This window comes from Megascapheus bottae, chromosome 17 (assembly GCF_031878675.1).
Source record: "Megascapheus bottae isolate mThoBot1 chromosome 17, mThoBot2.hap1, whole genome shotgun sequence".
Taxonomy (NCBI): domain Eukaryota; kingdom Metazoa; phylum Chordata; class Mammalia; order Rodentia; family Geomyidae; genus Megascapheus; species Megascapheus bottae.
The window spans coordinates 23117794-23134041 of record NC_143525.1 but is presented as its reverse complement, the minus strand read 5'-3'; the positions used below and the strand labels follow the sequence as shown (position 1 = coordinate 23134041).

General features: G+C 50.3%; 1 protein-coding gene across 4 annotated transcripts in view; it reads left to right on the top strand.

Annotated features, from left to right (window-relative positions):
• Positions 1-15436, top strand: part of Slc39a11 (solute carrier family 39 member 11) — a 261761-nt gene extending 246325 nt beyond the window's left edge. For all 4 annotated transcript variants that reach the window (XM_090350203.1, XM_090350202.1, XM_090350204.1 and 1 more), the window contains exons 8-10: positions 10173-10271; positions 11986-12144; positions 13865-15436. In XM_090350203.1, the coding sequence (XP_090206329.1) occupies positions 10173-10271; positions 11986-12144; positions 13865-13943 (337 nt within the window). In that variant the 3' untranslated portion in view covers positions 13944-15436. The remainder of the gene's footprint in view (positions 1-10172; positions 10272-11985; positions 12145-13864) is intronic.
• The last annotated feature ends 812 nt before the right edge of the window (positions 15437-16248 follow it).

Genomic DNA, 16248 nt, shown 5'->3' with positions numbered 1-16248 from the left:
CCTTGGTTTGGTCATGCACCAGCCACTCCAAAGTGCCAGGCAGAGCTCTCAGAGCTCTTCCCAAAATGCCTGGTGCTAATGTTAGAGACTCTAACTTGCACATGACAGCAGAATCTTTGGCACCCTCCTAAGCCCCAGCTCTAAATTCAAGTCACGCTTCATTTCATTTCTTCAATTAGTTATCCACCACAGGAAGCACTCTCAGACCATGTCACAGAGGGAGAAACTGAGGCTAAGCCTAAATTCAAGTCACCCTTCACTTCATTTCTTCAATTAGTTACACCACAGGAAATACTCTTGGACCATTTCACAGAGGGAGAAACTGAGGCTTACGGGGTTAATTTTCATCCCCAAATCCATCAGCCCACAAGCATCAGCACTGGCCTGTTGATTTCAGAGCTGGAGGAACTTGGGCTCCTCCATGAGGATGCATCTTGCTGTGGTCTCAGTTGAAGCTGGGGTGGGGTGTGTGTGTGTGTGTGTGTGTGTGTGTGTGTGTGTAGGGGCTCTGTGGTTACTAACAAGCATTCATGCCTGGAGCCATTGGTGTCCTTGGGAAACAGAAATAGGGAGTGAGAATCACTCAGGCTCTCCCTGAGAAGCTAGGATTACAGGGTGAGCTACCAGCCTCCTGTTCAGGCTCTGCTTTTGATGCTGTCAACTTCAAGGAGTAGTCTCACCTTGAATGGGATTCTGAGCCTTGGAGAAATGCTGCCAGGGTGAAGGATTTAGGTTGCTTGTGGTATCTTCCTGTCAGCGTCCCCTGCTGGTCACTAGGCACTGACTTAAGGCTCTGGGTTGCCACTTGTGCCTCCATGCTCTGTGTCCTCACTCTCAAGCCTGTGTGAAGGTGTGAAGGTGTGTCTTTTCTGTAAATATCTTTTCCTCTCCCTGTGCTGGGCATCTGCAGTTCTGTGCTCGGAAACACTTCATACTTGCAGAAGAATTAACATTCAGGTCTGTTTGGTGGGGGGGGGGGGCACAGGACCCAAGCTGGTGGTGAAACCAAGAGGCTACAAACAGCTGGGTACTATTTCTCTTTTCAGCCGTGGAGGGGAGGGAGCCCTTCCCTGGAGCATGCCAGCTCCAAAAGCTTGCTTCAGTTTGTATTAGGCCTGCAGTTCAGTCACTGTGCCTGAAGGGAGTGGAGAAGAAGCAGGTGGTGTTCGGCTTTGGCTTTGAACTTGGGCCATATGCCCCAAGGGTAAGTGAAGGTATAATGTGAGCTAAACAAGGGGGGTAGGGAAGAAAACCTTTTTTTTTTTTCTGTAAGTTTTGCTTTGGCTAAGAGCCAGGAGAGAGAGAAAGCAATGTGACAGAGACTATAGTCAAAGGCTATTGAGAGTGTATGGTATTCAGTAGCAAAGCAATGCATTCAATTCCTGTGATTGGGCCCAACAAGATTGTTCTGTAAGAGGAAAAGAAAGGAGCCTTTCAACTTCTCCGGTCTGGTTTGTGCTACAGTTTTGCTGAGCAGCCGTTTTGGAGTTTGCTCTTGGAACGATTGGTTCATGCTGTCCAGATGTACACAATGAGATGGTTTTGTGTTTGGGCTTTCCAGATGTTCATGGATGGGAAAATGAGCCTTGGCAAAGGTGGAGGCCTTGTTTCTGCAGCATGTAGAAGCTGGCGAGCCCATAATGCAGCCATTGTATAGGAATTACAAAGCTCAGGATCTGGGAAAGAGCTTACAGGCTGCCCAGCTTACGCCCCTGTTTTATAGCTGGAAGACGCTGAGATTCAGAGATGCTGGATTCTAGATCTAGGAACAGGAATTCTGTGCACTAGCTTGGTGCACATGTCTCTCATGGGTGCATATATGTAGGCACCTCAGTGAACAGCCATCAGAGATTCCTGTTCTGATGTCAGGTCAGAGGAGGGAGTTGGAATGAACAACAGGCATGAAAATGATATCTGGAAGAGGGAGGAAGGGAAAAATTAGGCTAGATTTTAGATGGGGAAGTGAGGATACAATTCATTGACAATACTATATTAGTTATCCCTTCTTTATAATAAAATATCTCAAAACTTAGAAACTTAAACCAGTTAGCATTATGTCATGTGTTTGTGTAAGTTTGTGTATGTGTGTGTAGGAACTTCAGAGTGGCTTTGCTGAGTGTCAGGATCCCAAGGTCAGCTGAGGGTCTCTCATGAGGTCATAGTGAAGATGTCAGTCAGGGCTATAGTCATCTGAAGGCTGGGACTAGGCCTGACGAATTCACTTCCAATATGGCGCACTCATATGCCATTGGTGGAGACCTCATTTATTTATTTATTTATTTCCTTATCCCTAAGCACCCATGTGACTGCTTGAATGTGCATGACATGGCAGCTGGCTTCCCCCAGAGCCAGTGTGGGGTGAGGGGAAAGGGAGGTAATAGCGTCTCTCAGGATCTAGCGTTGGAAAGGTTAGCTACCCTCAAAAGGTGAAATGAGCCACAAGTGAGAAAAGAGCTCCAGTAAACATGCCTAAAGGTGAGAGGAACCAGGTATTTTTGAGAAAGAGCCAGGGAAAGTAAGTAGCTGGGGGAGGGGCAATAGGAATAGAGGTGAAGGAAGAGTCAAAGGCGGGAACATTGAGACCATAGCAGGCCAGGGGAGGACTTGGCCTCTGCCTCTGAGTGAAATTGGAGCTAGAGTAACATTGTGGGAAGATGAGCAGCGTGACCAGACATGGCAAATGTGCAGGGAATAGTCCTTGTGGACAAGGACCCCCCATGGGATTGTGTGTGAGGGATGAGATGTGACCGAGTAGCCATGGTAGGTGGTCACCTCCTCCCCAAAGCCACCTCTGCCACATCTCTCTGCCTTCTGTGGTGTCAGCTGGGAGCTGGGCTTTCTCCAAGGGGATGTGGAGCCCAGCACGGATCGCTCAGTGCAGAGACTTACACTGTGTGAGGCAGGTTTGTTTCTTACCTTGGTGGGCCTTGGTTACTGTGTCCACAAGATGGACAGTGACCTCTAGGATATGCTGGTAGAAGCAAGGATGATGGTTCCTTGTGGGGGAGAAAGTGGTGAACTCTCAGGATTGAGGGGTTCCTGGGATGCTGGCTGTGTTGTTTCCTGATCAGATATGGATTCTGTGGGTTTGTCATTTACTGAGAAATTCATCCAAAGCATGTCTCTTATGTTCTCTTTCCCATACCTGTATTCAGTCTCATTACAATGACAAAGGGAAGTTACTCTTTTCTCCAAAGTAGGTCTCCTACCTAGGAACTGGAACCCTGCCTGTAGAGGGTCTGCAGTTTCTGTTCAAGTTCCAAATACTTCAAACGAGAATTAACAAGTGGCTACTGCCAATTCATGTCAACGAGTAGACAAGCCGTTGCATAGTTTTGCTTGTTTGGGGATTTTGTTAAATGGGACCATACAACATTCCTTATTTTGTGTCTAGTTTCTTTCGATCAAAATTCTGTCTGGTATACTCTGTCACCTTGTCGCCCACAGTACAGATCTTTTTTTTCTGCTCTCCAGCCTTCTCTGTGTGAGTAGCACATGGCATATTTACTCATCGGATTTGCTCCTGTTGTGGATATGTGTCTGTATGGTCCCCCAGCTGAGGCCATTACTAATTGCACCATTAGGATTACGAGCCACCCTGGTGCATACCCCCTCCACACTGCCTAGGGCAGCCTAGAACCAGGCCAGTGTATAGGATTGGTTTTATTTGCCAGAGAATTAGCAGGGCATGTTCCTCTGGGAGGTTCTCATGTGAGGAGATGGCTTGAATCACCCTCCACCGGCACCACCCTGCCTTGTGGCTTGAACACCTGGGGCTCTTTCCAACCCCATGGGTCTCCTTGCCTCTCCAACCTGGGCCAATGAGACTCGCAGAACTGCAGGAGCTGGGTGGGGGAAGCTCCCTTGCGTGCTAAGCCAGCTCCACAGAGCAGGTAGGGCCCAGCAGCTCTGCAGGGAGCACCCAGCCCCTTCCCACCTGCAGGCTCATCAAACACCTCGACAGGCTGTTGGTGATGTCAGCACCAGACCTGAACAATCAGGCCTTTCAGGGCAGGACCACAACAATCAACACAGTGTGTAAAGGCCTGCTGTGCAAGAACACACATGTTCATGGCCCTAGGAGGATCTGAAAGTCGGGGTGAAGCAGGGCTTGTCAGGAATATGGCTCTCTCCTTTCATAATCAGCATCCAGAGAACATAGCCTGGAGAATAAGGCTATGGAGTTGCCAGGATGTTCACCTGCTGATTCTCTTCCCCGCCCCACTTCCCCCTGTCACCCCCAGCACTAGGGTAACTTAACTGCAACTCCAGAGCTAAACCCCAGGGTGAATATCAATCCATGGTTGTGGTTTGAGCAGGAATGTCTACTGCACAACTCTGGAGCAGGGTGTGTGGGGGGGAGGGGTGTGGAGTGGCACTTCCAAATGGGACTACAATGGGACTGGAAGGGAGCCGGATCCTTTGGCCCAAGGATGAGAGTCCTGCTGGGTCTCCAGTGTCCATATGTCCAGCCCTAGCGATCTGTAATGCCACAGCTGAGCTCCTGAGTGGACGCAGATCCAGCCAATGGGATGCCAGAGATCAGTGGGGCCCCACGTATATGCCAAGAAGTTTCTCTCCCCCAGGCGTTTTCTAGCTCACCTCAGCTGCTTGCCAGGGTCAGCAGGGACAGTAACCTACAGGCAGGCCTTGAGCAGAATCTGGAGATGCTCTAGCTGTTATAAATGGGAGCAGATGCTCCTGGCATCCGGTAGGCAGAGACCAGAGAATACTGTTAAACATCCTGTCTTGCACTGAACAGGTCTCCTTAAGAAAGAGTTGGTGACTCTAAATTGTCCAAAATGGTGATGTTGTGAAACTCTGGTGTAGACGAGCAGAGCCCACTCTATCATGCCCTCAAGGCCTTTGATCACCATCTCTCCCATCCAACCTGCCCTTGCTGTTGACCAGAATGGCCTAGAACACTCAGCTTACTAGCTGAACAGGCAAAAGGAACCTGCTCCTCTGCTGGGAATCTAATCCAGGTAACCATCCTTCCGAGATGGTTTGATATGTGAGGTCCAGAGGACCGGAAGTATGCAACAGCAGTGAGGAGATCCCGCTGTGGACTAGCTACCTAGTACCTTGGTGCTCAGTGTCCCCAGCTGTGAAATGGGAATAATGATGGAAAACACTCCGAAGATGGAGGTGTAGCATGTTGTCACACGTAAAAGGGCTTACAACCACACCCAAGACTTAGTAATACTCAAATAAATAGCAGGCAAGATTATCATCATTTGTTTAAATTCTAACCAGAGGACCTCAGGCTCCCTCTGATGGGTGCGGTAAGGAGAGACTACAGCAGGTTTTGGCCGCAGGTGGTTGCAGTGGGGTCTTTAGTGCTCTGAGCAGCTCTGAACAGGTGCTGAGTCACACCCCAGCAGTCTCCTATGAGAGTGTGCCATTAACAGACAGATTTCCAGGGACCTCCTGAGTGTTTGTGTCAGTGCAAGAGTCTAAGGCTCAGACTGGGGAGGGGACCTTTGGGGTAGAACCCCATGCATTTGGCTTGTGAAGGGCCCTGGGCTGGGGCTGGAATATTCAGTGCTCCCCCACCCCCAAAGGTCAGCAGATTCTGTTGGGGAAGACTCAAATCATGGCCATCCTTAGGGGAAGATGGATTTTAGCTAGTTGGAGTTTGTGTTTTTGTTGGAAAGTGGCCTTGACTTGGGGATGGAAGTGGGAGTAAGACATAGGTCACTCCACCCTGACTGCTCACTTCACAGCTTTGCTTCCTCTGCTGACCCCTCTGGTGTCTCCCTCACAGCCCTTGGCAAGCCTTGCTGTGGGGTAGCCTCTTGCTGGTAGATCTTTTTCCACCCTGTTCTGTTGTAAACTTCTCACAGGCAAGCCTGTCCATAATATCGTCTTCTTACATGACATGAGCTTCTGTGCATGCTTTTGCTGGGAGTGATGGCTGATGCTGGAGTCACATCTGAGAACTCTCCACACACACACACACTCCACCCCTACAACTGGCCACATCTGAAATGTAGGGTGCGGTTCTGATCAGGGGAACCCAGAACTCAAAGGCTACAGAGCATCCCTGGAGAAGCCACAGAGTCTGCATGGACAGGCTACCACCAAGGCATGGAAGAGGGGAGGGCTGAGGCACTCGGCTCAGCACTGCCTTCTCAGGACAACATCCTCTTTCTAGACAGTTTTAACAGTGTCTGCTATGGAAGTCACACCATTCCAGGGGTAGCACCTCACAGTGCCCGCTTCCTGCCCACACAGGAGCCTGCAGGTGGGGGATTTTGTGCTCACTTTCCAGGTGTCAGAAGCTGGTGCTAGGTCACACAGATTCATTCGGGGCATTTGCTTGTTTGATCCCCTAGTTAGTCCCATGGCCTCCAGAAGCACTGGACTTGGCAGTGCCTCTGTTTCTTCCCCACACAGAGAGGGTCTTGCTGAGCAAGACCACCTCCAAGGGTCCTGTAGTCCCGTGTGTCCTCTGACTTATAACTTGGGATAGCAGGAGGGGCTCTTTTGTGTCCCTGTCTAGGTAGATAGCAGTTACTTCCACCTGGCAGCCTTAAGTATCACTTGTTGCTGTGTGGAGACAGTGGTCCTCGGGACTGTCCTGTGGGAAGAGCATCTGAAGGATCCAGAAGCTCCAGAACTTACATGAGACCACCAGAAATGTTGGGGCCTTTGGCTTTTAAATATCTGCCCTGCTTCCAAGACTCTGCATGCCCCCCACCCTCTGTGGGACCAGTTCAAATTCTCACACTGGCTTGTCTCTCCTACCTACCTGTGAGGGCCTCCAAAAAGACAAACTCACCCCCATTGTCCTGGGGTAGTCTTCACCCCCGGAAGCCCCTCAGCCCCGAGTGAATCAGAATGCTTTTAACCCTGGCTCCAGTGACAAAAATCCCTGTGGATTCAGGGAATCCTCACGCCTCCAAATGTTGGCCTATACACAAGGTGCCAATAAGCACCCTGGGGTCAGACTGTTAGCCCAGCCACTCACCTCTGCCCTCAAGTCCCGCGGAGTGTGCTGTGCACTCTGCCATCCTCTGTTTGCTATTTGGTCCCCTTCCTCTACTCCTCCTTGGAATTTCAAAACAAATTAAAGCTAGGCACTGCTGTCTCAACACCTATAATCCTAGCTATTGAGGAGGCTGAGATGTGTGGATTATGCTTCAAAGCCAGAAAAGTCCATGGAACTTTTATCTCCAATTAACCAGCAAAAAGCTTGTAGAACACCAGCCTTGACCAAAAAAGTTGAGACAGTGCCACACACACACACACACACACACACACACACACACACACACACACACACACACACACACACACACACGCAAACCCTGTCCAAGCTGGTGGTTCCCTGGGTCTCTTCCCTGCCAGATTCCAACTCCTCAGGAAAAGCAGAGGAAAAGTTTGGATGCCCAAGCCAAAAAAAACTCCTCCTCAGAGGCAGCTTTCCCAGACAGACCCTTGGCTCACCTTCTAGGAGAGGCCTGGGCAGGGCGGCTTCTGCCCCCGTGGTTACAGCTCATCCCCCAGGAGCCATTTGGCTGCCCCAGGGATCCTCCCTGCCCCCAGGTAAACCCTCCTTCCCAGCTGCCCCCCTCCATCCTCCTTCCTTGTTCCTTCCAGTTGGGTCCTGGTGACAGGTCCTCATGGGGTTTGGCTGACCACAGAAGGGGTACTGTCAGGGGACAGTTTGTGGCTTCTTTTCATAAAGAGCCCTTCATTCCTACTTCCTTCCTGTCTACTAACTTACCACGGTGTGGACCAGTAATAGGAACAAAAGCCAGAAAGCAGCCCCTGTATCCTTGGGGTAAGGAAAGGCAGTGTTTGACTTTCCTTTGCTTTTGAATGCTGTTGGATGGGGGCAGGGGCTGCTCCTGGAAAGGAGACCTCTCATTTTGGCTTACCATTCCCCAGGCATCAAGGAGGGAGGCTAACCAGCATCTCACCAAGAGTGCCAGCGAGTGGGGTCATTGCTCCAGTCAGAGGCCAAGGAGTGATGCACAGTGGGACTGGGGGTGGAGGCGTTAACAAGCCTGGGGTCTCCTTCAAGCTACCTGCACCCTGTGAGAGTCTTCTCCATCTTACATCCCTGCCAGGAGCCCAGCTCTCCCCCTATCACCCACCCTCCTGCTGCTCCTGGCTCCTGAATCAGCCCACAGCTTGTTCCCAAAAGACTGTCTCCATCAGCCCAGCTCCCTCAGCCCCTTCGCACCCAGCGACATGTTCATTAGTCTCCATCACTTTTTTCTTAGTTCCAGTACCAGGGCTTGAGTCCGGGGCCTGAGCACTGTCCCTTAGCTTTTTCATTCAGTGCTAGCGCCTTATTACTTGAAGTGCATTTCTAGTTTTTCTTGTAGTATGAGTCTCACGGACTCTTCTGCCTGGGCTCACTATGCACTGTGCTCCTGAGATCTCAGCTTCCTGAGTGGCTAGGATTACAGGCATGAGTCAGCAGCATCTGGTGCTTTCTTGAAGCATCGCATTTATGGCAATACCCTGTCACCCCAGTGATCCGTGTTGATATTCCTGCCCTTTGTGCCTTCCAGGCTTCCCAAATCAGATTTGGTGTGCAGTAGACAGCCGGTCCACAGGTTCCCAGTGGTCACTGGTACTACCACCCGCTTTCCCCCACCTGGTGCCCCTGGACCTCAGCCTGTGTTGGGAACAGGAATAGCAGGACAGGTGTTGCTAACGGAAGGGGAGTGCGGTCAGTCACCATCTTTATCCTCATCCTCTTTCCCTTTGAGGATCTCTGAGGCCAGTGGTTCTCAACACTGCGTATGTTGTTAAACTGTAGACACAAGTACATCGGCCTCAAGTGTGGTGTGGGTCCACGGCATTGGCCTCTGCTGCATCTCCTCGGTGAAGAGACTAGGTAGCCAGATCCGAGAGCTGTGGATTCAAATCACGTGCCAGAGCTGGTGCAGGCCACAAAGAGGAGGAGAGGGCAGTAGAGCCTCGGGGAGCCTCTTTTAGGTTGAATAACATCAACCTAACCAGCATCTCTTACAGTTCAGATATGAAATGTCCCCGCCAAAGGCTCATAGGTTAACAGCTTGGTCCTCAGCCCGTGAAGCCAATCACTTAGAGGTGATTGAATCCCAAGGGCTCAGACCCAGTGTATGGATTCATCCACTGCTGGGCTCAGAACTTGCTAGAAGTGCCTTCCTCTGACACTTTATTTCCTGGCCCCCGTGAGCTGAGCCGATATGCTCTGCCTCACTGTGACCCAGAAACAATGGAGCCAAGTGAGCATGGATGGAAACCTCTGAAATCATGAGCCGAAGTCAGCCTTCCTCCCTCACGTGAGGCTCTTGTCACAGTAGGAGACACTGACTAACAGAATATCTAATAGATGAAAGAGAATGGATTAGGAAAGGCCTAACCCATGTGGGGAGGTGGGAGGACATAAAAGCTGTGATCCCAGCCCTCGCTGTAAGGCTTGGGGCTCTGGGAATACCCCAGCAAGATTCCATGACTGCCCAGTTGGGGCAGTGCCCTGCAAAGAAAGGAAGGTCTGGCAGGATCCCGAGGGCGAGGCTCGCAGTTGTGTTGGGCGGAAACCCCGTGCCAAAGCTAGGGCAGGGCCGAGGCAGCGAGGCCTGCCAGGGATGGAAGAATGGAGTTTCTGTGCTGCTTATCAGGGCAGGATGCGGAGGAGGCCTCCACAGCCGCCTGGCCCATGGAGCCCTGTGCTCCTGTCCCAGGGAGGACTTTGGACAGGGAGCGCCACCTCTGATTCACTGTGACAGTGGCCCGGCAGCTCTGTGGTCATTCCTGGCCATGCAGATAGGAGACAGAGACTGGCTGTGGCCCTCGAGCCAGCCACCAGTGCCATACCATGTAGACCTGAAGGGACCCTTTGACTTTCCCTATAGTAAAGAAATCTTGAACCTGGGGCTTTGAAGGGAAGGGACTCTGAGGCCTGGGGCTAGCCCAGAGGTAGGATAGGAACTAGTGAAACATGGGCACAGATTTGCCCATGAGCTAAAAATGAGTCCTCCTGATGCTTTGATCACAGTAGTGAGCAGAGCAGACATCCAGGTCCCGACCTCTCTCTATCCTCCATCTATCACAGGTCCCTGCCTGCTTACCAGCACGGGCAAGGGCTTTGGGCCTTGATCAGGACCTACTCAGATGGGATCATGGCTCCAGACAAAGAGGTTTCATGTGTGTTCTTGGTGTTGCAGGAATTTGGCCATAGGAATTGGGATCCAGAACTTCCCAGAAGGCTTGGCTGTCAGCCTCCCACTGCGTGGAGCCGGCTTCTCTACCTGGCGAGCCTTCTGGTGAGTGTTGCAAGCCAACTGGCCTTAGAGATCTGCTTAACATGTAAAAGCCACAACTGTCACTTCAAACAGTTGAGGCACCGGGAAGAAAGGAGAAGGTATGGAAAATTTATGGCCAGCATTTAGACCCTGAAATAAATTTTTCTCCTCTGTCTTTCTTTTTCTCTGTTTCTGTCTCTATTTCTGTCTCTTTCCCTCCTTCTCTCTCCCTCTCTCCCTCTCTTATCTCTGTGTCTCTGTTTCTCCGTCTCTCTCTCTCCCCTTCTCTCCCTTCTTCCCTACTAGCATGGAATACATGGTCTCTTGAATGCTAGACAGTGTCTGACTCCTTATTGGCTGCTAGGAGTTGCGCAGACCAGAGAGCCACTTCTGCTGCCTGCTGGTTTCTGCATTGGGGCAAGAAGAGCCAGGAAGCACCCCTCCTAGCCCCCTATGACAGGAGCCTACAGCAAAACCAGGTTCCCCTTGCATAACCACTGCTTGACCCTAGCCAGGGAGCGGCAGGGAGAGACTGGGAGTTCAGAGTCCCTAGGTATCGTCTCATCTGGAATTTCAGGGTGGGCTGACATCTCTCTTCCCCACTTTAAAGATGGAGGGACTGATGCTTAGAGGTGTAATATCACCGAAAGAAAACCCTTGCAAACTCAAACTGAGGACTTTATTAACAGTAGTCATTTCACCTTAATCCAGAATGGGGTTCGATGGGGGTAGGGAACAGGCTGTCCATCTGCTCAGACCTTCAGAAGGTTCGCTGAGACTCGATTCTCCAAGCATACCAGGTGTAACTTCCCTCCCGGCAAGGTCTGCACCACACCTGACCAGGGGCCTGTCAGTTACTGTAGGCATCCAGTGATGAGGGGGGCAGGGGACGTGTCAGACATTCTGCCTCAGGAAGGATGCATGCCACATTATGCTAAGTGAGATAAGCCAGCCACAAGAGACCACACTCTTATGAGTCCACTTCTGTGAAATACCCACAAAGGCAAATACATAGAGGAAAGAGGGAGATTGGTGATTGCCAGGGGAAAGGAGGAAATAATGGGAAATGGCTGCTAATGAGCATGGACTTTCTGTCTGGGGTGTGAAGTGTCCTGAAATTAGAGGTAACGCTTGCCCTGCCTTGGGAATTTGCCGGAAACCCCTAACTAGAAACATTGAATGGCTGTGGCAGATGGCATGTGAGTTTTGTCACAATCATGCTATCAATAAAAAGCAAGAGACTTTTACCTCTAGGCTTGTAATCTTAGCAACTCCCAAGGCTGAGATCTGAGGATCAAGGTTCAGAGTCAGCCCAGACAGGAAAGACTGTGAGACTCTTATCTCCAGTGAATCACAGAAAACCGGAGTAGCGCTGTTGCTCCAAGTGGTAGAGCACGAGCCTTGAGCTAAGGGACAGCACCCCGCCCTGCATTCAAGCCCTACCAACACACACACACACACACACACACACACACACACACACACACACACACACAAATATATAGGATGCTTAAAGCTGAGGTCTGCTGGAGGTGTTCCACAGGTGCAAGGAAGAAAAGGAGGAGGAGAAGGAGGAAGAAAAGGAAAGAAGAAGAGGAGGTGGAGGAGGAGGAGAGGACAATGTGCTCTTACACTACCATGCTCCGTGTCATGAAGAATGACACCAACAGTCCATGCACACAGGATGTCCACTCATCTCTCCTTACAGCGGTCCATGTCTCTGCTTTCTCCTTAGGTATGGGCAGCTGAGCGGCATGGTGGAGCCCCTGGCCGGACTCCTGGGTGCACTGGCTGTGGTGCTGGCCGAGCCCATCCTGCCCTATGCACTGGCATTTGCTGCTGGTGCCATGGTCTACGTGGTCATGGACGACATCATTCCTGAAGCCCAGATCAGGTGGAGAGTCTGCCCTGGCCATCCACCCCGCCCCAGGCCATGCCCTTCACATCTGCCCTTCTCACTCATCCCTTCCCTGCTCTGACATCACCCTGCCCCTCCTCAGCTGGACTCCCTTCCCCCGAAAGGAAAGAGGGAAAGGCAGGGCACTTCTGAGACAAGATAGTCCCCAAACAACCGTTTCTTTCTCTAGACCTTTCTGAGAGGTGGCTAGGCTCTACTACCCTAGCCTAAGTATTGCATATTCTCACTGGAAAGCTGTGGGTCAGGTGCTGGGGGGTAGGAAAGGCCCCTGCTTGGTGTCATTCTGGTTTTTATAGAAGAATACTTTTTTTTGGTACTACTGGAATTTGAATTCAGGATCTCAACTTACTAGGCAAGTGCTTTACCACTTGAGCCTCAACCCTTTCTACTTAATGGTTTTTAAGATATTAGATAGTCTTGTTTGTTTGCCCAGGCCAGCCTGGACTAAGGTAATTCTATAAGCATGAGGCAGCATGTCCAGCTTGTGTCTGTGTGTGTGTGTGTCTGTGTCTGTGTGTGTTTTCTTATTGAGATGGGTTTTTGTTGGTTTCTTTAGTGTGGGGGGAGGAAGGGTGATTGCAAGCCAAGTTCCTGCCAAGCTCTACCTCGTGCGTGCGTGTGTGTGTGTGTGTGTGTGTGTGTGTGTCTGTGTGTCTAGGCTTGAACTGAGGGTCTAGGAGCATTCCTGCTCCAGGCTGGTGCTCTTGAGCAACACCTGCACCACCAGCTTTTTGCTGGTTAATTGGAGATAAGAGCCTTAGGGACTTTTTTACCTGGTCTGGCTTTAAATTGTGATCCTGAGATCTCAGCCTCCTGAGTGGGTAGCATTACAGGCATGAGCTGCCAATACACACCTGATATTTGCTCTTGGATGGCTCACGCTTCACTTCTTGAGTAGCTGGATTATCAGCATGAGCCACCATACCAGGCTTGAGAGGTAATTTTAGACCTAGTATGTACCAAGTCAGATTAAAGAACGTCCACTCTTTTTTTTTTTTTTGGTTGGCCATGGGGCTTAAACTCTGGTCGTGGACACTGTCTCTGAGCTCTTCAGCTCAAGGCTATCGCTCTACCACCTGAGCTACAGTGCCACTTCTAGTTTTCTGGTGGTTAATTGGAGATAAGAGTTTCACAGACTTCGGGCCGGGAGTTTGGCCTAGTGGTTAAAGTGCTTGCCTAGCATGCATGAAGATCTGGGTTCGATTCCCTGGTACCACATACATGGAAAAAAGCTGGAAGTGGTGCTGAGGCTCAAGTGGTAGAGCTCTAGCCTTGAGAAAGTCCAAGGACAGTGCTCAGGCCCGGAGCTCAAGCCCAGGACTGGCAAAAAAAAATTAAAAAAAAAGAGTTTCACAGACTTTTGTGCCTGAGCTGGCTTTGAACTACAATCCTTAGATCTCAGTAGCTAGGATTACAGGCATGAGCCACCAGCACCCAGCTCATTTTTTTTAAGCATGGATTCTAGAGCCCTGGGGGAGTTACTTCTCTACACTTTCTTCCCCCTTTCCCAGGAGAATGGGGTGAGGATACTGTCCTGAGGCTGTTGCTTGGTATTACATGTGTTGGCAAGTTAGTAAAGTCAAGTGAATGTTTCCAACATCAATAGTGGAATAGAGTTGGACAGTGCAAGGAGACCTTCCGGGTAGACATGGCATCAGAAGTGCCAGGACTGACTGCTCCTCTCCTTCCTCCCTAGTGGTAACGGGAAGCTGGCATCCTGGACATCCATCCTGGGCTTTGTGGTGATGATGTCACTGGATGTGGGCCTGGGCTAATGCTGTCGCGTCACATCCCAGGGCGGAGAGCACCAGAATTCTTCAGGACCATAGGCTTCTTCTTCACATTGAAGCTTTGTTCCCCTCTCCTCTTCCACATCTGGATCAGCTCTGATTATTCAAGGACCATTTTTCCTTTGCTTTTGGAGGGAGATTCTACTTTTTTTTTTTTGATCACCCAGTGTCATCGACCACAGATTTTTGTTTTGACCCTTGAATGGAATCATCAGGGCAGATAGAACAAGGGACCTTCTGTCTTCTTTCCCTCCTCCAGTTTACCTCTCTAGACTTAGTAGTGACCCATCCCTAAAGGCTGTCCCCAGAAGCAAGCTCCTAGGGCATATTCTAAGCATTTTTTGGCCTAGTTCTGGAGCATTGTGAACTCATCAACCTGCTTTCCCAAGGCTGAGCCAGCCCGGAGAGGAATATAGCTTCCTCTGCCTCCCAGGACATGGAAGGGGGCCATAATCCAAGAGAAGCAGGTTGGCTCATCTATCTTTTTTTTTTTTAAGGCAAAGATTGGCACTATTGAAGATAGGAGGATTTGCAAATCCGAATATCTGTGAGCACAAAGTAAACCCTGATAAAAGGGAGAAGTGGTGTTACCAGGGGCCTCTGCTCTTGGTGGACCCCAAAGTGGTTTGTTGTGGTTCCCAAATCTCCTTGACTGTGACCTTGGTGGTTTTAATGCCCTCTGTTTGTCTAAGAGACTTGGAGTTGCCAGTGATTGCTAGAATTCAACCTCTTCTGCTAATTATAGGCACCACTTAAGTTAACTCAGGGGAGAGAAAGACATTTGGGATCTGTAACAAGTCCTTCCCTGCTGGCCATTGGTAATTTAGAACCCAGACAAGAACTCTGGAGCTGCAGCAGGCCTTGGAGTCTGGCCAGAGGGCTTCAAATGTAGAAAGAAGAAAGGAGAGAAGAGAGATTTTTTACTTTCCTTTTAAAACCTTGTATCGCAGCTAATATTCTGAAATGACCGTAGGGAATGGCTACAGAAACCACCTGCCCTGTCACACACTGCTTCTCCAGCACCAGGGATGGGATGAGGGGTTGTGCGCACCTGTCAAAGTTAGGACATTCATCCTCCGTGGTCACAGGAACACTGAGAGCTTGAGGGGGCTCCATGGAAAAGGCCACAGCCCAAGAGCCAGGCATTCAAGAATTGTGCCATCAGCTCGGCTCTCTTGAGTCTCCATGTCTAAGTGTTTCCCAGGGTGAGTCCGCTGCTCTATGAAAGCTCCCCCATCCCAGAAGCCAACTGCTGGGCTGTGCCTGCATCTGTTCTCCTGAAAGCACTAATGATCAGAACCGCAGACACATTCCAAGGAGGCTAGATGGGTGACATTAGTGGGTGTGATGGTTGGTATATGTTTGTTTTATGTCTTTGGAAATAGTTCTACATAATGCAAATTTGTTCTTTCTGCTGGATAAGACCTTGTAACTGTGATTACTACCAATAAAGGGAATATTGTGGAAGGCTCATGTCATGTGCAGTCCTCCTCAAAGCTTCTTGCCAGGGATGCGAACTCAGAAAGAGAACTTTCATTTCCCTACCCAATACTTGCAGAAGCGAAACGGAAGCTCCCAGAAAGGCTGGTCATTATCCAACCTCAGTGTGCGGCAGCAGGAGAGGAAACCTAATGGAGCTCAGAGTCCCGAAGTATAACGAGGCATAGACCCGGGTCAGACCCAGCAAAGCTACCAATCTGGGAATCTGGGACTGTGGCCAATCACACCAGCAGACACCCCTGCTTTGGGTGCATGTTCTCCCCCGTCCCACCTTGTGCACATCCTGAGTCACTGGACTCACACTACTGAAACCATTGTCCCTTCGGGCCACCACCAGCACCATCAGTCACGGACCCTGACCGACCCAGATTTACCCAGACGTGCCAGAGCACCAATAGATACTGGCCAGTCTCCTAGCTTACCATGACACACATGCTAACCATTTCCTAGACCATGGAATGAGTTCAGATGGTGGAAAGCCGAAAGAAGAACAAAGTTAAATGTGTTTAGCCTCCTTCATTGACTGCAGATGGACACATCCTCTCATTTCACTTAGCAGGAGGGCTTTTGACAGAGAGCGTAGCTATCTCCCATACAGCCAAAATTTCACACGTTCCCCTTGTAAATGGACTCTGTCTATGGCTTTGTCAGTCCTGAGACTCAGTGCCTCAGGAAAAATCCCATGTGATATCCATCCTGAGGCTTTCCATATAGCACCACAATCCCAGAATCTGTTCCTAGATCAACTGAAAATGATGTTTTAGCTGGGTGTGGTTTCTTATGCCTGTAA